Here is a 25678-nt window from a genome sequence, read left to right as displayed (position 1 = left end):
TGGGACCTGTTCTTACATGCTAGCTGAGTTAAGGCTGCGGGGGGCTTAGGGCAGGTTGGGACAGGTCTTCTCTTGCACTCAATATTGCTCTTGAGTAAGGAGTAAGTGTTTGACACTTTTCTTCCAATGGTTCAGGGACACAAAGTGATAAACGTATTCTTAAAGAAAATATTTTTTGTTGTTGTTTTTGCTTGTTTTTTTTTCAGCAATGATGCATCAAATTATTCAGAAATGACTTACTTTTCCATTGTTACATTTCAAATAAATGCTGTTCTTATGAACATTGTTTATTAAAGAAACATGTAAAAGGTACATCATCGACTCATGAAGAATCATCGTCTTAATCATAGACCATTACAGGCTGTACTTACCTATAAAATATAAGTGATTGTCATACTTCGCAGCTAAAATGTAATTGCAGGTTTAACACAAAATGAAACCATGAAGTTTGAATGTGTAGATGAATGTGCAGTGAACGGCAGGCGTTGTGCTAGAGATAGATTTGGATTTATGGAGAATGGCGCCATCACCTGGCGTGAAATCATACGGCATGACCAGTGAATAGGGACTAATGGGACTAACTTAAATGCAGGCGATGTTCTGCAACTGTACATGAACATACAATTGCACATAAAACTGCGAGACATTTATGCAATGTAACTGTACACGGTCTCAACTTTTACATGTAAGTCAGTATAAGCACTATTTTTGGAAGGACTGTTGTTGGACAGACAAGTTATTGTAGGAATTACATCAAATATTTAAAAAAGCTTAGAACAATATGTCTGAAGACCTAATGGAAGTCAGTCATAATTAATGGATTGTGTATGTGTGCACAATGTTGCCATAATACATAGCGAGTTCATTAGAGTCTCCTCCACTTTACAAGGTAGCTGTATCTCTGAGGAAATCAGTGGACGTCACACTAATCTGAAGCTAATCTGCACTATATATGAACCGCAGAGGGCGATAAAGCAAAATAACACATTGAACTCAATTTTAGAAACGGTCATGTTAATGCTGTGTGGTTTAAGGTAAACAAAGACCCAAAGCACTTAAATATGGATTGATCTTCTGCAGTTTGCATAGGTTTTATTATGTTTAATATTTTAATCTGGTACAAAAGTGGCTTTCACTGCAGTAATACAGAGCTGAAATTACTAAATGATGGCAAAATGATTATATAAAACTGCTTATGTTGTGTTGCTGGGAGTTGTGTGGATTGTGATTGTTATGTTGTTTAAATTTTTTTGTTTGACTTTGTTTTTGTGCTGTTTTTTTGAAGGTTTTTTTATGTGGGTTATTTAAAGTGATTCATACAAACGGTCTGACTGAATCAGACATCAGTACTCCTCTTATGAACTGTGAGCTAGAGAGAATGTGGGATACTGGACCCTGTAACCCAGTTTCCCAAGAAGACAGAGCTCTGTGAGAGAAAGATTTCAAAAAGTTGAAACAGTTCAGTGCATGACTGCCAGTCCTCTTTTATACTTTCCATAACAACTTCACATGATTAAGCTACATTCAAACTGACCAAAAAAGCAATGTCATTTTTTGTCATCTGATAATTCTGAGCTGCGCCGGTTCTTGCTGTGAGATATTTCCCCACTCTTCCCCCAAGACACTTGCAAGTTCCTGGACATTTCTGGGGGTATACACATGATTACACATGGTTTGCTATTTCAAGGATGATCAACTGTCTTTCCTGTCTACCTGTCTTCATTATGGACATCTCATTTTATTGCTCTGGCCACATCTGCAGTCCTCATGCCTCCCTGCAGCAGGACCATGGCTTGTCCATGCAGGTTATCAAGTACCCTGGGCATCTTTCTTCTGGTGTTTTTCAGAATCAGTAGGTCTTTTATTCTCCTATTAAAACTGTGACCTTAATTGCCAAGTGTCACTTACTTGTTATACAGACTTACAGTATCTGAATCTGAATGTCATATATAGAAAGAGCTTTATTGCCAAGTATGCTTGCGCATACAAGGAATTTGTATATAGAAATTCCTCATTCTGACCTACTAAGCGTTAACAGATCTTTTAAGTACATAGTGGATGGATGATCTGGTCTCTGAGATGAGATGAGATGAGATGAGATGGAAAGTCATGAGTGCTTTTTCAGCAAATTATTCTATACCTGCTGCGTTTTTGATGCAATAAATAAAAGATGGCTCTTATGCTTCTTACAGATATGAAATGCTTCAGTAAATTGTCTCTCATGTGGAATAATGGTAAAGGTGTGCTCAGTATCACTCTCTTTCTCTCTTCTCTTTTCTGAACAATTCAGTACCATATAGCTATAGGTATGGGCTGATGTTTATTCATCTTAAAAGTCACATTTATTGGCTGATTTAACAATGAAACATCAAATCTAATAATTAGGCTCATGAAGCAAAGAGCAGTTTCTAGTGTTCCCAGTCAAACATAACCAGTCTTTTTAAAAATTGTTTGTTGATCTCTCGTTATGCTTTATTTTTACTACATCTTTTATTAATTTTTTTTATTAACTTGATTTCTTTCATTTAGCACAGGTTTTGTTTTTCTTAAAATGACTGGTCATAGCCTTCACTGATCTGAGCATATATTCCTCAGTTTTTGAGTGAAAAAAGCATTTGTGGATAGTTTTGGCAATATTCACTAAAAATTGAGATTACCAATATTTGGTAATACTGTAGATCTTATGCGCCAGAGAAACAAGCGTGTGACTATCTTTAAAATTCTGTCTTTAAACTTTCAGTAAAGTCTGAACAGCAAATCCTTTATTCATAAATTTTGATTATCTAAATCTCCTCCTCTGTACAAAGCGTTCTGTAATGAATTTGTTTAATGAAGGTTGTGAAAAATGTTAAAAGTATGTCTATTGTAAGATATTTTGTTATGTTTTGTTTTGTTCTTTATTATTATTATTTATATTCTATATCTTTAGTGCTTCAAAATCTTTTTTTTTTTTTTTAATGTTCACAAGTTCTTTAATAAAAAAAATAAATAAATTAAATATATGTGTATATATTTTATGTTGTGGTGTATTTTTTTTTTTTGGAGTTTTTGTGTGTTTTATTGTGTGTTTTGTTGTTTTTGGTGTGTGTGTTATAAAATGTGTGTGTAGTGTGAAGATTTTAAAACAAGCGGTTCATTCATAAGTTTGTATGACCTTACCTTCAAGCTGTGAAAATACAAACGGAAGACTGCAGACAAGGGGCGGAGTTACATGAGGTCTATAGCATAACAAATTTATAAAAAATAAAAAAAAAATTGTAGGCCGGTCAGTTTTTACAAGTTTTTAAAAAGGGAAGTTGTTATATATTTTGAGTGAAATCACCAGCATGTTTTTAGTGTGATGTGGAAAGGATGCAAAAATGCTACAGTAAAATCCTGTAAATTGGTTAACTTTAATTTACCATATAGTGAAAAATGGTTGAAAAAAACACAACAGTAATTGTATTATTATTGCAATAATTTTGTTAAATTTGCAAAATGGTGTACATAATAATAATAATTATAACAACAACAATAATAACAATTATTATTACTATTATTATATGAGTTTATATGCATGCCTGAAACAACAGTGTATGTTAACAGTAAAGTTCTCTGTTCTTTTAACCCCTTAGCATTCTAAAATTTGCCTAAATATGCAGTGGTCTATGGGTGGTACAGTGGAATGCTAAGAGGTTAACCCATAAATGAAACTCCAACAATCTTCAGCTACATCTGAACTAGTTAATCAAGGTCTTCAGGGTTACAGGCAAGTGTGTTTTCGGGATGATTCATGATGGAAGTAAATTCTGCAGCGCACTGGCCATCCAGGGCGGGAGTTAAATAACCCTTTTCTATAGTGACTATAAGCATGGCCTTATATGAATGAACACCTAACCATTTATTACAGTGTCACAGTATCAAGTGGTAAAGAATTGGGTTGCCCTAAGATTATGTCCAGTATTTTTAAAACATAATTCATGAATTTTTAAATTACAGGAAGATTTGATCTAAACTCTAAAAATTCTGTGTCTGCAGATATGATGGCATATTACCTTCAGTGTGGCTCGAGGACGGTTCTTCTTCTTCAATGAACTTCAAGCTCTGTCTTTCACACCGAAATGTGACAAGACTGCCTTGTCCCTCATCAAATATACATGCACTTTGTCTCCTAACACATCTGCATAGTGAAGCCGCAAAAATACCTTTCACTGTCCATTTGTGTTCTTGTGGGGCAGTCAGAATGAGTGGACCGCACAATCCCCATCCCACAGAACTTGCTCAGCTGCCAGAGCAAATGGCATCACTGAGTTTTACCAAGAAAGCACATCATGTTTCAAAAATTCTCTCACTGTGTTTCTTGCTGAAGGATGTCCTGAAGCTCACTAAGCATGAAATGATTTAATGAAATGTTTCAGTCATCAAGCACAGATCCTTACAACACTTTTTCTTCCTTTTCCATCTCAAAGATGATGCCAGCATTTCATTAATGACAATGAAAATAATTCCAGGAAGAATTAGTTGCATGCCACATATTTCATATGATCACAACAGACATTATGCACATGACAGAATAGGACTGGATATATTTAAATACAGAATATATTATTCTGTTCACTGCCTTTGTTTACATTAATGTAATGTATTTACCATGCATATATGAAGCCATTGATTAACCTACATGGATTTTTTTTTTTAAACACCATTATTCTCATTATTTATTATCTTACTGCATGATACACTTTTCATGTAGCTTGAGTCACATTCTGACTGTTTCTCTGAGACTTCCCTCTGGCTCATATGTCTGTAGTTAATTAAATCAGCTTATCATGTACTGAAGAACAAGCATTAGTTTTGACTACACTGAGACTGAGAATGACATTCTAGCATCTATTATGGTGTCTGATCAATCTGGCAGTGATAGATGTCTCATTTGTAGTATCACCCGATTTTGTCTTTTCATAGACTGATATTTGTCGTACAACAAATAAACAATTGAAATAAACGTTTCTGTATCTTTGCAAGTGTCAATCAGAACTTATACACTCTGTGTAACCTGTATTATTACAGTCAGTTTTGTCAGCCTTTCACCCAAAGTATTCCAGTGGATAGAAAGCCATGGATGGTCCGATGGGAATTCTGAGAGCAGCTTTTGACAGAGGAAAAGAGAAAAATAACCTTGCCTTACACTGCATTTTACTTATAAATTTATCATGACCATGTCTGTACAATACACTGGAATCTCAGCCTGCTTTATTATTTGAAGGTTTAATAATTCATATACTAAAATATGGTTTTCTCCACTTTCCAACTATCTCCTCTTAGCAGCACTCAAAGTGGTCCAACAGGAGGAACAGTAAGAAAGAGTTTAAAGTGGGACTAAAAGTATGAGTGAATGTTTGCGAGTTTGTGTGTCAGTGTGTGTGTGTGTGTGTGTGTGTGTGTGTGTGTGTGTGTGTGTGTGTGTGTGTGTGTGTGTGTGTGTGTGACAGAAAGAGGAAGTACAAGAATTACACATTTTGCTGAAATAATCTTGCAACTAATCAAAATTAATGAACTACATTTTGACACTTTGCATTTGAAAGGCAGCTTGAATCATGCCAGAATCACAATAAAAACACTCCGAGCATATGATGCCACTGTTTAGCCACATCCTCTATCAAAACTAGATCATCTTTTATCTGAATAAAATAACATAGCATAAATTTAAGTGATACAGATCTTGAGCATATCATGTACATTAAAACAGTAATTAATAGCCTATTAATCTTAAACATTTAAATAACAAATCAGTCAACCTGCAGCTGTTAGATGGAAGTTCAGATTCATATTATAAAGTATGCTGCCGCCTCTGAAATTGATATTAAAGGGATTAAAAGAATCGAGGACAGAATAACAGTGTGATGAGTGGGAGAGGTTGACACACACTGATGTGGGACGCGCGTGACTCCAGCGGACGCTCTTCTGCTCACAGCTACAGTGCTCGTGAAGTTCAGCTCTTATCATCGTCTATCATTTGAGTGGTCTTTTTGTCTGATCATTAATTATTAGAGGAATTTCATCCCGTCTGGAGATGTGACCTCGTGAAAGCGATTTTGTGGCTAGTTTGTGGGTAAATTCGCCGGATGCATTGGACACCTGCCCTATGTTCTGTAGATACCATAATGTGAGTATACAAAATCTCTTCTGAGGTAATGCAGTTTAATAAGATGTATTTATATCACATTTATCTATATAACACAAATGTAATAATTATTATATTAATAATATTCATTATGGGTATATCGTCACAGAGAACTGGATCGATAAAAATAAATAAATAAATAAATTTGTAAGATATTATAGCCTATTTACAAGACATAGTATTTAGTTCACATTTAATACTTTAAAAATGCTAAATAAATTAAATTAAAAGCGGACTAAAAGTTGCCCATAATTTATAGAAGACCAAATTTCAAATCTCTTTTTTACACGTCAGCTTATTGATTGAATACAGTAGGTTTATAATTGTGACGCAAAATTCATAGAGCTTTATTTGTTGTGAGATCCGAGGGACTTTTGGACAGATTTCTGAGTAGGCTATTTGAGTTAATGTTACAGTGTAAAGTTTAATATTCTTAACTGACGATGACGTTTAGATTTGGTTATATAATGTTTTGCCAGTGATTTATGCGAATGGATGACTAGTTTATGTGGGCTCGAATGAGTCTCTGGCCTGAGGTAAGACCAAATACTGTCATCACAAAATCTAAAAGTCTTATTGAGGGGCCCTTTCTGATTCACTTGTGTCCAGTTGCACCTTCATTAGCATTGCACAAATACAGAGACAGGATTATTTGTAACAGTGAACAACAATCATAGATCAGTTTATTATTCCGCTGCTGTGGCATGTGTTTGAATACAGTTCCGTAATTAATGAAGTCAAAGAGCATAAAAAATTGCTATTATTTAATAGAGTGTGGTATGCTTTAGCATTATGAGTGCTTGTATAGTATTAGACCAATATACTGCAGATATCTGACCATTGTGAGATTAATTTTCTTTGTTTTAATACTATTGAGTGTATACATAGATATATACTTACAGTACTGTTCAAAAGTTTGGGGTCTGCTGTAAAATTGATAATGTTTTTGAAAGAAATCTCTTCTGTTCATCAAAGGCTGCATTGGATCAAAAATACAGCAAAAAACAAAATATTGTGAAAATATTATTGCAATTTAAAATAACTGTTTTCTATTTGAATATATTTTAAAATGTAATTTATTTCTGTGATGGCAAAGCTGTATTTTCAGTAGTCATTACTCCAGTCTGTGCTGCTTAATATTTTTGTGGAAAGCGTGTTACTTTTTTCATGTTCATTAATTGAATAGAAAGTTCGAAAAACAATGTCTTTACTGTCACCTTTGACCAATTTAATGCATCCTTGATAAATAAAAGTATTAATTTCTTAAAATAAATTCTTACTCACTCCAAACTTTTGCCTTATAGGTCGACCTCTAAACCTGAGTCCTATATAAACATTTCACTGTGTGTCAATCTTTGCAATATACTAGGGAATATGTTTTGCATTGTAGCAAATTAGCTTGTTATAATGATAAATATTTGGATCAGCTAATGGAATATTACAATCAGCAAACCTGTCTGCCTATAGCAGTTGATCTTGGCTGATTTTTTCTTTATGAGAGAGAACCAGCTGGAATCTGAGGATCTTTGGTGAATAGAAAGACAAGGCCGCAGCCTGACACAAACTTAGGGCTGCTTAGAAGACTTCTAGCTCAGCACCCTCATTTTCTCTGAATCTTAATCAGTGGTCTTTAAAGTGTGAAGATGGTTCATGCAACTCACAGAGTGGGTTTTAAAGTTTTTTTGTTGAATATAACAAATAATTGTGTGTCTGATCGGTCCAGCCATTACAGCATCGTAAATATCTCTGTTTTTTTTTTGTCTTTATGGATTGCTTAGTTTGTTGATGGAGAGGATTTCGAATGACAGCCGGCACAGTGGTCATCACAGGTGGAATTCTGGCTACCATTATCTTGCTAACTATTGTCACAGTTCTGTGTTACTGTAGGCTGCAGGTAAATCTCCTCTACTGCTCGTCTCATAAGTAACTCCCTCTTCTGTACTTACTTACATATTGAGTGTGACATCTCACTCTGCCTATTAGTATTACTGCTGTAAAAGAGACGAGTCAGAGGAGGGGGAGGAGGAGGCTGACGTTGCCAAGGCATCACCAAATCCACCGCGCCAACCGAGTCCACCTGAGAGTCCACTGAGTCTTAAACATTTCCCTGAATACGCATCCTCCAATCAGCTGCTAATGACTGCGGAGCCCTTTGAGTCCAACGGACCAGTAAGCTATCCTCAATACTTCCCGCGCGCGCCCTACAGACCGCCCCGCTCGTACACTTTCTGCCCATCCTGCTCGGGGTATCTGCCGCTCTACATGAGCCCACAGGAGGGGATGCCTAATGGAGGTGGCAGGATCAGCTACAGAACACTGCAGCAGGAGGAATTAGACCTGCCAATGGAGGTGCCCAGCTTCCACAAACTCAACCTTATCCGCTCTGTCACCATGCAAGAAGTGCTGACCCATCACAGCATCAGCACGGATGTGTAGCACCTCATATTCAGCTGAAGCATTGTGTTCATTTCATATGTATTGTGGTGCTTTGCTGTACCTGGTTGTTCAATTCATTGTATCCAATACATAAAATGTATGTATGTATGTATGTATGTATGAATTTATCTATCAGAAGGATAGTCATGCACCAGTGCTATTTAGTATCATTGAGATGCTATTAGAAAAAAAAAAAACATCTGTTGAAAAAAAATAAATGATACTGGTAACATTTTTTGGATATTTGCTTTAGATAATGGTAATGTTTAAAGGTATTTCGTATTTAAAAATAAGGATGAAAAAAGTAATCCGTAATTATATGTATGGATGTAAATCCTTTGATATTTTGATATTACATTGTGCCCTATATATAGACTTTTCTGACCGTGTGTAATAAAAATATTTGCTTTATTATCATATATATGTTATTATTATTATTATGTAACTAATAGGGCTTTTTAAGGGCATGAGAACTGGAGTAAAATTTTGATATTTCGCATTCTTTTGTCTATCACAGATATTTACTTCTGTAGTGAAATAGACGATTAAAAGATGTATATGGTTTGATGAAATGGTGTGGATGTACGGTATATTTAATTTGTGAAATGATAATACCCCCTGCATTCATAGTTTTACATGTAGGATTGTAAATTTGTGTGTCTGATTGTGTAATCTAATTGACTGGTTTTATAATTCTATGCATTCTCGTCTTTGTGTGTAGTGCCACAAAGTTTGCATTGATTTTGATCAAAAATAACTCTGAAGTCACCAGAATAATGATCTGTTATTGTCTTTTATCTTTTTCATTTGTTGATAAATGCAAGATATGTTAACATTGACACTGGCTGTGTGAGAATTTAGTGACTGAGCCTCAAGCTCTTATGGTGTGATAAATGCACATATTTAACTGCACATGCTGTTTGCTGGCCAGCAGGGGGCATCAGTTCTTGTGCAGAACAAAGGACCTATAATTGGTTAATTAAAAACATCAAACAAGAGAAAAATGTGTGTCTGTGTGTTATGTATGATGGCAATTATGCAGATGAATATTGCTGAAAGTAACTATGATTTCTGACTCCCTAAAACTGATGAAATGTTTTATAATCTTAATCATCTTAAATAAATGTCATTTACACTAGGGTTATTATAATTAACTAAAAATACTTGAGACCCATTCCATGCATTATAAGGTGCATTACAAGGCAACATTAATGCATTAAACCACAGCATTTCATTGGAGTATAATATTTTATATTTATAATATTCTGAGAGGTACACAAAAGTTGTTTTACAAGAAAATCAAATGACTTACATTTGATTGCCTTTTGTACTTGAGGTAAAGTAGTATAATATATTAGGTTTAGTGTGTCTTAGTGAAACAATATATGAATCAGATACATTTTCAACTATAGCATGTTCAAGTGTCAGGACTCACTCAATGACAAGAATAAAATGACTCGGCTATGTCAAGTTCTGATCATTCATTGTCAATTAAAATCAAATGAATGAAATACAAAAATGAATGAATGGGATACATACAGAATGAGAGAGCCCAATAAAACTACTGCTGTAACCAATAAATTAACATAAGCCTGTGTCTAACAATAGTTAAACTTGATAAAAGTAAACAGTAGAGCGTAAGAGCCAGCAGTGGCTTGAGGCTCAGCCTGTGTTTGTATGTACAGTACTAAATCAGCCATCTTCAGCCAGAGGTAACATTCAGTATCCACCTCTGACACAGCCAGATAATAAAATGTCCAATAAAACCTGACGAATTATAAATACTTTTAAGACATGCAATATAATCCTCTGAGCAATAATCAAATAATTTAATATTTCCTTACTGTATCCCACAATCACAGGACACTGTCATATAGGTATCATTTTGTAATACTGACAGTAATGCAGTTTTATGGATCTAGCTTAAGATATAAACAAATACGGATTCAAACTTTCCTCGCTGCAATCCTTGAACAATCTCAATGCAGATGACATGAAAGGATGAAAACTTGAGTGGTGGAGATGAGCTAGGAAGCTCGAAGATTACGGCAAGAATGGCAACAGGCCTTACTGTAGTACCAGTGACTGCACAGATTCACCCTCAGAGCCAGCGAGCAGTTGGTGGTGGGACGATCCTGGCAGTTTTCATCTGGTGAAGCAATAATAGAGTTATAATTCATGTTATTTATGATTTCTCTGGATCTATAGCACATATTTAGCTTTTATAATATGTAAAATTGCAGTCAGAAGGCGATGCTTCAAGCTGCTTATTTCATATTTAAGGGATAGTTAAACCAAAAATGTAAAATCATGAATCACCAGTTGCTCCAGACATGCATAACATTATAAATATAATACAATATAAATACAATAACAAGGACTGGACAAAAGGCACAGTGATGACATATGACACCAATTGACACTGGTTCTATCATGTCTGGAGACCAAAAATGAAGCTATATTATAATAATAACAATGTCTATGCATATAAAATAATTTTATATATATATATATATATATATATATATATATATATATATATATATGTGTGTGTGTGTGTGTGTGTGTGTGTGTGTGTGTGTGTGTGTGTGTGTGTGTGTGTGTGTGTGTGTGTGTGTGTGTGTGTGTGTGTGTGAAATATAACATTTAAAATAAAATACTGTATATTTAAGTAGAGGGTCAGAAATATTTTTTAACCCCTCAACTGTCACTCACATTTTTGAACATAGACATGAATGTATTACAAACTTACATTTTTATAATTCCTGAATGAAAACATTTTGTAACATGATTTTGATGTACCATTTTCATGGTAATGCAATGTCTGATTTTAAAATGGTTTTCAAAGGATGAATTTTGAGATTTTAAGTTTTCAATTGATATATAATTTCTGATGATTTCTAAAGTTTGATAGAGAAAAAGGCAACAGAGAAGACTTTTTGTGACAAAGGTCAGAACCCCTGTTATGATGTAGATTTTTGAGGTGCATAAAAGGTGTATAATTAACTGTAAAAATAACAGCATACAGATTTAAAACAATGTGAGAGTGAGAAAATAATGGCAGAACTTTATTTTTAAAAGTGAACTGTTTAAGGCACACCTGGAGGTTCGGTGGGGCAGGGCTGGAGTGCACAGGTCTGCTTGTTAACAGGTTTGGTCAAAGGGTCGCATCCACGAACAAGCTCTCTTCCCTGATAACACTTCACATCTCTCATTCGCACACCGACACCACAAGTCTTGGTGCACTGAGAACCAGTTGAGTACAATCAAGGAGAAAGAACAGTCAGTAATATGAAGTTGAGCTTGGGAACTTTCACTGGAGAGAGAGAGGCTCAAGAATAAAATTAGCTGTAAACTCACTTAGCTTACTGTACATGCCATGGGCAACTGTCTGTAAACTCACTTAGCTTACTGTAAAATTAGATACATGTTTAAATGTTTCACCTCAGACCATGGTGTTGTGTACCACTTGAAGCAAGGCCTCTCAAAGCAGGTGTCCTCATCTACTGGTCGCTTGCTGCCGTCACATTCCTCTTCCTCGTGGATCTGGACCTTCCCACCCGTGATGCTCACACACAGCACGGTCCTTCTTTTCACACCGCGTCCACATGTCGTGTTGCACTGGAAGGCAGAAGACAAAGATTACTGGAGAATTATTGACAAATCATTCATTTTCTAAACATGTAAGTGTCATCTTCACCCTCTCCCAGTCTTGGGTCAGCCAGTGTGGAGGGCATTCATTGTCTCCACAGGGGTGAATGGCCAGAGGTTTGTTCTCAGGTGAGCACTGAGACTCAGGTACCACTCGGCCCTCTGGTGTTTTGCAGTACACGTGCCGCACTGTTTTTCCATGCCCACAGATGCCTGAACACTGAGTAGAAATGGAAGAAGAAAATTTGTAACATTTGAAATTTTAAATGTCTTGCCTCTGATCCTACTATTACCAGTCACTATTCAACACATTTGTTGGTCTACACTAAAAGTAAAAGGAGTAATGTAATGCAATCACACCTAATCAGAATCACATTGGAAATGAATAGGTAAATTCACCCCCAAATTTAAATTTTGTCAGAATTTATTTAGTTCCAAACCTGTATGACTTTCTTTCTTCTGTGAAACACAAAAGAAGATATTTTGAGAAATGCTGTATATACAATGGAAGTCAATGGACTCCAGTGTTGTTTACTTCTTTAAAATATCTTCTTTTGTGTTCTGCAGAAAAAGACATATGGGTTTGCACAGAATTTTCATTCTTGGGCGGATAATCCCTTTTAGTTATGTGGAGAGTAATTTTGGACCTTATATATATATATAAACATTTGTTATTTTAAATAAAATAAAGATGAGCTGAAGTAAATCAAAGTGTAAAAAAACACATAAATAAAATCTAATTTAAAATATGAACAAAAATTATAATAGTATATTAATGATAGTAAAATAATACTGAGTTAAATTCTGCTCAACTTCGCAGTTGCTGTCGCTCATCACCAACTTGACTGAAAATAAATGACTTTCTGTCAGTTTGCTTCATATTAGTATTACTTTGAAAGTCTCTTGTTGCTTTATTGAATTGTGCTTGATTAAAACAGTTACAGATTTTTAAACTGTCAAACATAATGTGTGTGCATTTCAAATTGTGACAGTGTTCCCATCTCACCGGTCCCCACTCAGACGCTGTCCATTGGCGCTCACATGGAGGGCCGGTGCAGTTTTTGGTAGATGCTGGGCGAGTTGCCTCATCACATGCATGGGTTTCATCTGAGCATCTGACCTCTCGAGTAATCAGATCCCGGAGACCGCATTTAGCTGGACACTGCACAACCAACAAAACAATAAAAAATTGAGCTTTGTTCTGTTGTTTTAAAAATAAATCTAAGAAATGTATTGTTTATGCTTCAAATGAGAAAAAAAAATTGCTAACGTCATAAGGACCTAATTCAACATAAAACAATTCTCATATTATACAGTTTTGCTACTCACATAAATTTAACTTGTTAAAGTGATGTTTGGGAAATTTCATTGGACAAGACAAATACACTGATTAAAAATGTTTTTATTTATTTGTTTTTATTTATTTATTTGCAGTGTATGGGGGTTATAATAGAGAGTTTACTAAATGTGCTCTTAACCTACCTCTGACCACTCGGCTACCTCCCACTGAGGGCCACAAGTGGGGCTTTTACAGGACCGGCGCTCTGGGGGGCGCTCTAGTTGTGCCTCTATACAGAGGTCACTGTAAACTGAGCTGTCTAGGCCGGGAGCCAGCATCTTCCAGCAACGCACGAGACGAAACTGGAAACCTTCTCCACAGGTCCGAGAACACTCACTCCAGCTGTTTGCCTCCCATCTACACATAAAGACCACACTAAGAGTTTTGTGTCAAGTACCAGTTTTCATGGTACATAATAAAATGATTGGAATGGCATGAGGGTGATTAAATGATGACAGAATTTTTTAATTTTTTCTTTGGTTTTCTTTACCTTTCTTCTCTTTTCTACAGAGCCTCCGCAGATATTTTTAATGAAACCTGTGAGGTTTCTGTCCCTCCATAGAAAGTCCATGTAACCAAAAATTTGAAGATCCAAAAAGGTCATAAAAGCATCCTAAAATGAATCCATACATATAATATACCTCATATATAAACACATACATAAAGTGCATCACATACAGTATAGTAAACACTAATGTTTATGCACATACATAAAGTGCATCACATCCTGTTTGGTTTTGTAGTATCAAAAGCTTATAGCTGAGCTTCCGTGTTTACCATATGTGATGTGCTCTATGCATGTGTGTCAATCATTGTTTAGATGTAAATAAAAGCCTAAACTGAATCTGTTTATCATAAGAAGCGGTCATATCTCTTCACAAGACTTGAATTAAACCACTTGATTCATCCAGATTGGTTTTACGATGCCTTTATGACGTTTTTGGATATTCCCGTATACGGGGCTCCATACTATTTCTGTGACAATTGCAGCACACGCACCTAGGCTGGCATTCTCTGCCAATGCAGAAATCATGAACTGGCTCTGGTCGAGTCAAAGCGTCACAATAAACATCATCCACTTCAATGCCATCATACCGCACACACATGGCAAGTGATTTCGACACACCTATTTGAGAAAAAATCATTGTATAAAGACCTCCCCACATAAACAAACAGGGTTATGAGGAATGTTTATGTGTGGGTGTTTGAGTGCACAGTGACTATTAAGTTCAATGCCTTGATTACCTATCGAGCAGGTCATACTGCAGGGCTCCTGTGAGGACAGCTTCCAGCGGTACATGTCAGCAGCACTCAGTTTGTTCTTCTGAAGGAGTCTTTGGTTATTCCTGCGGCAAAGAAAACAGAGCATCTCAGACTAGGTCACAGTTCAGCCACCTGCACTGTATATTAGGCAGACCGTTCACGTTTGTTGATGCCGAGACACCAACTGACACTCCAGTCATAAAACCACTAACATTTTTACCATTCCTGGTCACACTCATTACCTTAATGTCAAGGCTGGAAAACAGCACATTCCCTCAACTAGACAGGACCCAATAAAATTTGCTCTTGTGATAAATTCCTGGCATTTATCTGATGCGACAAGCGTAGTCTGTACCCGAGTGATCTATGGCACTTTTTTCCACAAATAACAAAACATCTTGAATTATGTTTCTCAGAAAGTCCGTCTTCCTTACATTCAGGCCTTCTCTTCTTCTCCCCACCTGGAATCTTTCTCTTCTGCTTCGGATATGAGTAAGGGCATTTCATGAGATGTTCTTTATGATCTCTGGCAGAGGGGCAGGTAATGCAGTGTTTGGACGTGGCGGAGAGAACCCAGCATGAATTATAAATATGATGGAATGCAATCCCGCCAGTCTCTGCTTGGCCGTCTCCCCTTGGCGCTCTTTGAATGTCTCAGAGAACGTTAACAAAAAAGACCCAGCCAGAGCTTGAGTCTGCAGTACATTCCATTCTCCCACGAGCAGGGCTGTCCCACCTGAGCCCGTCCAGCACAGCTTTGGCATGCCAGGGTGGAGGGCTAAGACCTACTCCTAACATTTGAAACCAACTGATAAAAGATATCCAATGGTTGGCATGATCTTGAGGTCAGAATTGGAGTTTTGATGACCCATCCTGCACTATACAGAATTTTATCCAATCAAATGCCCTCTAGAATGAGAATGCGCCTCTCATTAACACCACTGACCAGAAAGTAGCAAATCATGCTTCATGTTTGTGATATAATTAAAGCCTATTGGCTGTTTTTTTATTGAATTATTAAAATATTACAAATAAAATAATAATTATAAAAATTCAATACAGTTCAAAAGTTTGGGGTCAAAAAGATTTTTTGAAAAAAAAATAAACACTTTTATTCAGCAAGGATGCATTAAATTGATCCAAATAAAGACATTTATAATGTTACAAACGATTGCTATTTCAGTTTTTTTTTTTTTTTTTTTTAATGAAAGGCCGCTGAAATAAATATCACAGTTTGTACAAAAATAATAGGCAGCACTATAAACATTGTTGTCAACGTTGAAAATAATGAGAAATGTTTCTTGAGCACCAAAGATTTCTGAAGGATCATGTGACAGTGAAGACTGGAGTAATGACTTTTGAAAATTCTGTTTTGCCATCACAGGAATAAATTTCATTTTACAATATATGAAAATAGAAGATTTTGAAATTTTGTTGTGAAAATTTTATTTTGAATTGTAATGGTATTTCAGAAAATGTACTGTGTTTTTGTAAGCATAAGACACATCAAACAAAAATCTTACCAACCCCAAACTTGCTCAACAGTAATGTACATGATCACGTTTACCTGGTGCGATTGCGTAAAATGGAAGTAACAGTTCTGTTTAGGAGCAGGAAGTCCCCCGTGTCATTTCGTTGGTGCCCGAGGGTGAACTCAAGCAGTGAGCCATTAAGACCCGCTTGCTCAAGACTGCTGTAGTCTAACTCCAGAGGGCCTTCAGAGGACAAGCCATCTCTACTAGTAAGAAGCTGATTGGTTGAGATGTTGGCAAGAACTCCATTGGAGCCAATCCGCTCTCCCAGCAGCACTCTCCAGATGAGGTTTTCAGAGTTTTCTATGTCCTCTGCAGGTCTGCTCGCGAGTACTACACCAGGGGCTCCTACTCCACTGGGCCAGCTGCAGTTCCCCTCTTAAAACAAAGAAGGTTTGATTCATTAAAGAAAAGATAGATTCATTTGCCACTGAAGAATAAATTAATTTTGCTCGAGGGCTGTACCTGTTAAGGTACATCTGAAATAGATCCTAAAAACTTGGTCAGTACCAAACCAAAACAACGTCTGGGTTTTAAACAGATCTCTGCAGATCACTGCAATCAATAGCAACTCATTTAAGAGGCTTTGAATTCAGATTTAATGATTCTGTTTATTAAATATACTTAAAGATATAAATATAAAAGATAAGTGGGGGGGCATCAAATGTAGTAACAACATATCCCAAGTGTCTGACTTTAATTTTTCAATTCAAAATAATTTTGTTTCCTTAAGATAATATGTGTCCACAATCCTTTATTAACAAATAGACATAAAAACATTTAATACAATCTTAAATTTGATTCCTCATGATATGAAATACAATTACAGAAATGTATTGACAAAACAGAGCATATTAAATAAACATATAGACAAAAACAGATATTTACCTGTATACTGGACTTGTGTGTTAGTATCCTGCTTGCAATTAATGTTCGCTGTCTCGTACACTTCATTAGTTTCCTGGCCAGGCTTTTGTCCTTCCACAGCCCGTGGTCCAGTGGTCTGTACCTGGTTTCCCTCCATCTCAGGGACTGTCTTATTATACATGCTCTCATTATGGTGTAAAACACTCCCAATCTCCACAGACACCAGACTGGATCCTCCTTGGGGGCCCGTGTAAATGGGGGGCTGGGAGACAGAAGCCATAGATTCCCTCATCACTGTGTATTCGTAGGTGATATAAGGATTTTGGCCATTTTGGTTCCAGACCTTTGAGAGAAAAGACAGTGGCATGTCCAACAATTAAAGACAATTAAGACAAACATGTTATAAAAAACTTGATGGGAAACAAACATTCTGGACTACTCTTTCCCAGAATTAATAATTACGCTGCACAAATTCATGGCAATAAAAGGGCACCAAGGTTGAAAAATTTCCAGAATGCAATATTTCCCTTTTCATCCTTTGTATTCGTCCCATGAACCTAGATTTAAGTAAAATAATTGAGTCATTCCTCCTGGGACATTGCATCAGATTATTACCATTTAAGCAGAGTGAACCATTAGACCTTTGGCCTGCACTAAGTCAAAGCCATGGTTAGCCAGCCAGTGAGATTACCCATGAGCCCTTGGCGGCGAAGAGAGGACCACGGCTACAGTACCAGAACATTGATGGGCTGATCGATGGGCCCTTTTGCCACGATGTACTCGATCCCCGTCTCATACACATCAGTAGGCCGCCGGTATTTGAAAATGGTCCCTGCTGCGTGGAAGTTCTGAGGGGTGTCCACTTTATATGCACCGTTGAAGAAGAAGTTCCCTGCTTGGTCAGTCACAGCTGGAAAATAACAAGGGTAAGATATAGTGTTCAGCAAAATTAACCAATCTTTATTCAAGTAATTTCTTTAATTCGAGCAGAGTTAAAATGTTACATATTCAGTAGTCAAATTCCCCGCAAACACATCCACCAATACAATCTTTGATCAAAAAAAATCCCCAATTACAAAATAATTTGAATGCAGCCAAAGATAAACTATGAGAAACATAAATGATTAATTTGTCACGTCACATGTAAAGCCTGTGTTTTGTGTATATAATTTGAATTAGCCTTTTTTCTTTCAGTTTTCATTTAATTTTAGTTAATTATTTTAGTCATTTTTATGTCCTTTTGTTGTTGTTTTATTTCTATTTAGCTTTTTCATTCAGTTTAGTAATTTTAGTACTTGCCATTTCTAATTTTCATCGAGTTTTTTTTGTTTTTTTTTTAAGGTTTTACACCCACACACACACCCACACACACACACACACACACACACACACACACACACATATATATATATATATATATATATATATATATATATAACTTATATTTTATTTTATTTCAGCTTTATTTCAATTAACACATTTTTTTTAACAGTTCAGAGGTTTTTATCAACAATAACACTGATTAGCCTACTAGGGCAATTATTGTGGGTTTCAATGCACAGATTTGTCCCCCATGTCATGGAAAATGCTTGATATTGCAGATGAAGTATGAAGTATCGTCATACTCTGAAAGTCTAACACACAGTGTAAGCCATTCAAAGGTTTGCTCACCCAGGATATCTGCAGACTTCTTCCTCTCTATAATCTGGATGTCCCATGATCCTTCTGGGATTTGAGTTATGAAAGAATAGCCTTTGAAGAAATAGTTCACTTAATTAGAATTCTGGTTCCTTGATGAATTTACTCAGAACCACTGAAACTGAATGCCCTTCTACAAAACACTGAACTGACATTACCTAAACTAGAAGCCCCACGGCGAAAGTTCCCAGTAATGCGAGTGCAGCTGCTCCCATCTCCCTGACATACACCGCACTTATCCAGAGTGTTGGGGGAGAAGAGGACACCATCACATCCAATGGGCTGCAAAGTTACACATCAGCTTATAAGTTTAGATCACATGCCTGAGAAAAGTCATATGAGGATAAATCTTATAGCAATGTAAGCTACTTACTTCACATCTCCCATTTACACACACGCCCCTGTAGTTGCTGTACTTGCAAGACGTTCCATCACGTGCAGGTACCATCAGCTGTCTTTGACCATCAGAGGTGGTGCAGTGCAAGTCACATGGATTGCTGGAGATATGAACGTAGTCATCTACAGAAATATAAAACTTGTTTTAATGTAAAGGATACCCTTACAGCACAGCTTCATTAAATAAAACAGTTAATACCGGGATAGAGAGGTTTCCAGTGGTAATTTTTTCCATTGTAAACCTGAGAGTTGAATGACCAGCACTGTTCTTCTCTGAAGCTCCTTCCTGTAGAAGGACATTCCTGTAATTCACAGAAAGACATTCAGTTGAACATAACGGAATCTTGCTTTACAGTCTATTTGGTTTCAATAGACATTAAAACTGACTTAAAAGAGCAAATTATGCATGCATTAATAGTAAGCCTCAGGTGGAAGTGGAGCGTCAGGCATCTGGGATGCATTTCTGTTGGACTGTCCAAATGCACTGTGTGTGTGATAGAGAGAAAGGAAAGGAAAGACAGATACTGTGAGCTGACCTTAGCATTGCAGAGATGATACTTTTTTGCATTGCCTGTGCATGTCATGTTGTCTTTACCGGTGGTTGTTTTCTTTCTTTGAAAAAAATTGTTTTAGTTTAGTAGCAGTTGAATACAAGAGGACATTTATTACACTCACAGTTTTTTCCCGGTGCCTTATAAAAAAAATTAAATGATTTAAGAATTAGAAATGGTTCAGTGAAGAAGACTAAACCAAAGACTTTTTTTTCCAGAATGTAATAGAAAATTGGTACAAAAACTCTGAATTTGAGCAGGCTAACTTACTTTGTGGAAGGCCAAAAAAATCATGCTAGGATAAATCATGATGATATAAAAAGTTTAAAATGTGAGATAAGTCAAAACTGAAACAAAAAGTTGGATACAAATATGACCTAAGTGACATTTTTGTCATACTTGTTGCTTAGTATCTCACAATTATGATTTAGTTTGCCATAAATTGGACTATATATCGTTTTATATCATAATTATTACTTAGTATGTCATCATTATGACTTTTTATCTCATAATTATGTCTTTGTACACCATGTCACAAAAATTAGATTTTGTCTATTTTATTAAGAATTATGACATTTTATCTCATAATTGACTAAGTACATGTATGTCATAAATGTGACTTTTTTTTCTAACTATGACTTAATATATTCATGATTGAGCAGGACGGAGGCTGCACATCTGAAATCAAGCGAAGGAATGCACTGGGTCACGGTGCAATGGCGAATATGACCAAGATCTGGAAAAACAAAGATATTAGCCTCCCCACGAAGTGCAGAATCGTCCAGTCCATCATGTTCCCCATTGTAACATATGGTTGTGAAAGCTGGATAATGAAAATCGCTGACAAAAGACAGATTGATGCGTTCGAGCTCTGGTGTTGGAGAAGGCTGCTGTGAATTCCATGGACGGTGATGAAAACCAGTGCGGAAGTCCTAAACCGAATCAAGCCAGAAATGTCGCTTAAAGCTAAAATCACCAGGCAAAGGTTAACATTCTTTGGACATGTTATGAGAGCCGATTCATCATTGGAAAAATCTACCATGCTGGGACTGGTCAGCGGAACACGTAGGAGAGGCCGCCCAAGGATATGCTGACTGGATACCATCCAGGTGGACACCGGCATGAGAATGAGCGACCTCAAGGAAGCGGTATAAGACAGAAGGACGTGGAGGATGCAGGCCTATGAAGTAGCCAAGAGTCGGACACGACTAAATAGCTAGAAGAAGAGATTACTTAATATATCATAATTTTGACTATTTATCTCATAATTTTACCTTTTCACAATTATGACTTACTAAAGCATGGATTTTTTTCTTATGCAGTGGAACTGGGATTTCATACTAACTAGCAAGCTTACTGCTGTATTTTGCAGGTGGAGTGGTGTCAGTGAAACCTTGTGCATACATTCCTCATATAAAATTGATCTTGCAGTTAAATCGTACCAGCATTACATACCGTAACAGATTGTTTTTATAATAGCTTTATAAAATGTATTATAAAATGTAAAATGTGCAGCCAATGTTTTGTGTGACAGCCACTGACCTTTGCTGTAGACAGTGTCTCTCCTGTGACATGACTCCTCCTCCACAGGTGCGTGTGCAGGCGGTCCATTTTGTCCACTCTCCCCACCAGTACTTGATCACCTCCAGCCCGTCCTCTAGACTGTTAGAGGCAACACCCTCTTCCTTTGGCAAATAAAGAGTTCATTAAGAAAATTAACATTGGTGGCCAACATCTTTGCTAAGAGCATGCTATAACATTTCTTATATTTGTAATCACTGAAATAGAGTATTACAACATATACTGCAAAAAAACAGGCTTTCTTGTTTTTAACATAAATCTAGTGAGACGTGGGTTTTGATTTATCACAAAAAAATAAAAAAACTTTACAAACCTGTCCTCTACTTGATATATTACCCAGAGACAGAGCCAGCGTTACAAGACCAAGCAGCACTAGACTGCTCTCCACATACTGGGCCCTTGACCAGATCCTCATCCTGCAGGGATTTGGAGAAAAGAAACAGAATAATCTCTCAGAAAAGAGGTATAATTAGTTCTTCACAGATCTAAGCACAAGGAGCTTCAGTTCACGTCTGCTATATCTTCTAAGGATATCTTTGAATGGATGAAAGTGAGTGTAGACTATACTATAGAATTAAGTTTTTCATATATTGGTTGTTTCAAGTTAAATGAGGCGAATAAATGCTTTTTTTGTTTTGAGTGAATCAAAAATACTGCAAATACCTATTTTTTGCACTGAAAATACACTTGGCTTAAAAAATATTAGGGGCACGTGCCCCAACAGTTTTGTTGCCAGGAACACGTGAAATAGAGTGAAAGAAAGTATGAGATTCTCTAGCTTGTATTTCAAGTGACCGGTGATGCAACAACAACTTACATGCACATAGCTGCATTCAAATATATAACCAAAACCAAATCACACACAGTTCTCCAGTTCTCCTGCATCTCATGTCTCCTCATCAGACCTGCACCTCCAATTAGGTAGGCTCCTTAAAGTAAGCAAACGGATCGTCTCACTCTGTTTGCAGTCTGGCTTTTTCTGGCACTAAATATTGGTGACAGGTGTCTTAAACTACCCACTGGAGCACCTGGAGTTCATTATCATCTCCAGACACATCCAGCTGGAGCACTGCCAGCTCGCCAAACACTCGTCTCCCACAGACCACGCAGCGAGGCTGTGACGGCCGAGACAGACCTTCCTCTTCTGAGCTTCCCAGGCCTCGAAAGAGAGTAAACACAGGGTAACCCCCTCCCCCCCTCCACTGAGGCCTCCGCTCAAGGGAAGAGGGGTGTTTTTCTTTCCCTGGCAGCAGACAGAAAGACAGCAGGGCCGTTCCACATTTGGGGGGGCAAGCCCTGTCTATGAGCTGGAAGCAGACTCATCCTTCACTGGAAGAGCTTCTGGTCACAGGGACCAGACGCAAGGACTCCTCAGTTCTCAGCAGACTTCTCATGTTCATCGCCTTCAAGTGGAAAATCAATGTTGCAGCTTAGAAGAATAACAGTAAACTGTAAAGAGTGCAGTAAACTGTAAACTATTTGCGCTACAAACCAATTTTCACTGCTAGTAAATTGCTAGTAAATTTCACAATCACAAAGAAATGGCGAGTAACACATTGAATTAAGCTTACAATTTTGAAGTAGAAAAACTGAAATATGTATTTTCTTGTAAAACATACATCAATAATCTTAATTAGAATTTTTTTTTTTCAGTGTAACAAGCAACATCAAATGCATAATGAACTAAAATAACTAAAATAAATAGATGTAGCTGACACCAGAAGCCTTAGCTGCACTCTGGATTACACAGCTGTCTGGAATACTTGATTCATGGTTAATTGCTATTTTCGTATATTCACGTCAAACTTAAGAAAAATTGTAGCGCTCCAAATAGAAAATCTCTTTAATGCAGGTAATCATCAATGGTAATACTATATATCATTACAGTTTTCTGGGTAACTTTCACATCTGTGGTATCACATCACAGACTCACTTATTATGGTTTCATACAAATTCAGATGGTTTCATCTTTTGTCTCAGTTATCAACTCTAGTGAATGTGGCCTTGGAAAACGTAAGTGTTTACATTACTGTAATATTTTACAGTGTTCAACTTGTTGCTAGGCAAATTGTTTTGTACATTGTAATGAATCATTTTTGAAAGTTTTTGGAAACTATACTGTACGTCAAATTATAAGATAATTTAATCAAAATTAAAATGTAATTAAAATTAAAAAATAAGTAATCAAGATAATGTACATTCATTATCACATAGAAGTAAATAGATGAAATAGAAAACTTACTTTAGAATTGTTTACCTTACTTCCAGAGACCCGTTCATGCATGCAAAAGAAAAAATAGATATCATGGTCATGAATTAAGAATTCATTCCTCCTTTTTAGTTAAATCATGGAACAACATTATATTAATTGGCCATGAATTAATTAAAAAGGAGGAACAAATTCATTGCCACAATATCTTTTTTTTTTTTTTTTTTTTTTTTTTTTTTTTTTTTGGCATGTGATATGCAGGGCTCTCTACTTTCTAGGGGTGCCATTTTTCTCATTTAGTTGCTTTGGCTCCTGTCAACACTTGAACTGCTCACTGATTTCTTGTGGTTCCCCTCTTCCATTTATCATCCATGGTGATTTATTTAGGTGAGTAGCAATTTTAAGATTAATATCAAATTTAATTTCCTCTTGACTTACACATTGTCAAAACCACACATTCATTTTCTTGGAACTTTTCAAGTGGACACTTCAAAACATGACTAATTATCGTTAACTATATATTAACATACATATAACTTTTAATAACAAACAGTATGGCCTCACTACAAAGCCACTTCTCCCCTGCCCCTCCGGAGGTCTGTGCACACCACTGCTGCAAAGCACCCTTTCTATGTATTTATACAGAAGTTATCATTTAAAAAATGTACTAAGAACATTTTTCTACTTTGTATTTAAAGCAAGTCTCAGCTGTTCTCTGCAGCTGAAACCAAAGAATAACCACATCCCCCCCGTAACCCCCACCCCCACCCCAGGTGACCATTACTGTCACTTTATTCCACTTTCATCCAGCTCTTTACTTCAGCAGAGCAGTTAACACTGTTTGTTTGGGTTTGTGGAACAAGTGTCTAGTCTACTTGGCTTCCAATACTCTTTCCCAAAACATTCGGCACGATTCAGCAAAATGGACACACTCACACACACACACACACAGAGAGAGAGAGAGAGAGAGAGAGAGAGAGAGAGAGAGTCAGTCCCACAGTAAATATTTGCCCTTACCTGCAGTCCAGGGGCAGTGTTGGAGCTGAGTGCTGCTTGGACAGTGTGGGTGGTGCAGTGGTGGTTTCTAATGGTGTGCTCTGAGGATGTGCCTTGTAAAGAGGGTAAGGTGTGCTCCTGCATCCCTCCTCTCCCCCTGCCTCCCTTCCTCTCCTCCTCCCTCCCGCTTTCCTTCCTTCAGTCCCAGCAGGAAGAGAGTGGCAGCGTTTGGGAACGCCTATGTGAAAACACTTTCCCGGCTGGTGCCAAGCTCATGGGCTGCCGCTGCTGTGTGGTGGAGCGGAGCCACAGTGCCACAGTCTCAGCCAAGCTGCTGTCTACTGGTCTCCGCTCATAGACAGACAGGGAGGAAGTTGCTGTTTCCCACAGAGAAGTCCCCACTGTACCCCTCCTCATCACATCAGTCCATTCACCCTAAGCACACACACTTTGTCTAAGCCAGATCATCCTCTCTTGTGTTTCCCGCTGTGCAGTAATTCAGTCTTACCTTGGTACCACAGGCCACAGTGTAAGAGCACTTAATGGGACTACTGATAACAATCACTGACAACGAGTACAACAATGATGGAGATTAGTGGCTCTGAAAAGAAAATGAAATGGTGACCAGGCAAACCAATAAGAAACAGAGAACTCAACAAATGAAAACATACAAAAGACAGGGGGAATATTATTTTTGTCTTCTTTTGGATGGATACACACACACACACACACACACACACACACACACACACACACACACACACACACACACACACACACACACACAGATAGATAGATAGATAGATAGATAGATAGATAGATAGATAGATAGATAGATAGATAGATAGATAGATAGATAGATAGATATTATTTATATAAACATTAAATGAATTAATTTTAGTTTAAAATTTTTCATTGTTTTAATTATGAATCTAACTAAATTGTATGTGGTTCCTGCTTTAAACGAAAATAAAAAAATGACACATCATCTTATCT

The 25678-nt window shown here is 36.9% G+C and overlaps 2 protein-coding genes across 2 annotated transcripts; one reads left to right on the top strand and one right to left on the bottom strand.

The window, feature by feature from the left end:
* The first annotated feature begins 5926 nt into the window (after window positions 1-5926).
* LOC109082320 (protein FAM163B-like) lies at window positions 5927-8804 on the top strand. The gene is made up of 3 exons (XM_019097213.2): window positions 5927-6145; window positions 7942-8057; window positions 8147-8804. The coding sequence occupies exons 2-3, from the start codon at window positions 7965-7967 to the stop codon at window positions 8597-8599; spliced, it is 546 nt and encodes a 181-aa protein (XP_018952758.1). The 5' UTR covers window positions 5927-6145; window positions 7942-7964; the 3' UTR covers window positions 8600-8804.
* Window positions 8805-9841: 1037 nt separating this feature from the next.
* On the bottom strand, window positions 9842-24958 carry adamtsl2 (ADAMTS-like 2). Its single transcript, XM_042756742.1, is given in 20 exon segments — window positions 9842-10748; window positions 11700-11844; window positions 12044-12220; window positions 12300-12470; window positions 13257-13412; window positions 13733-13946; window positions 14589-14715; window positions 14835-14935; window positions 16420-16762; window positions 17273-17594; window positions 17986-18161; window positions 18923-19003; window positions 19108-19231; window positions 19323-19468; window positions 19545-19647; window positions 19882-19957; window positions 21439-21581; window positions 21791-21893; window positions 24704-24889; window positions 24891-24958. Coding segments are annotated over 20 exon segments (3084 nt in total). The 3' UTR covers window positions 9842-10626.
* Between the last annotated feature and the right edge of the window lie 720 nt (window positions 24959-25678).

Source organism: Cyprinus carpio, chromosome A5 (assembly GCF_018340385.1).
Source record: "Cyprinus carpio isolate SPL01 chromosome A5, ASM1834038v1, whole genome shotgun sequence".
NCBI lineage: Eukaryota > Metazoa > Chordata > Actinopteri > Cypriniformes > Cyprinidae > Cyprinus > Cyprinus carpio.
The sequence above is the reverse complement of the archived record's forward strand: the minus strand, read 5'-3'. Positions and strand labels throughout refer to the sequence as shown.

Excerpts from the sequence above, each read along its gene's own strand:
- LOC109082320 (XM_019097213.2), top strand. The coding sequence starts at position 7,965 with ATGACAGCCGGCACAGTGGTCATCACAGGTGGAATTCTGGCTACCATT. Across the intron at positions 8,058-8,146 it reads TGTGTTACTGTAGGCTGCAG|TATTACTGCTGTAAAAGAGA; the intron begins GTAAATCTCCTC and ends TCTGCCTATTAG.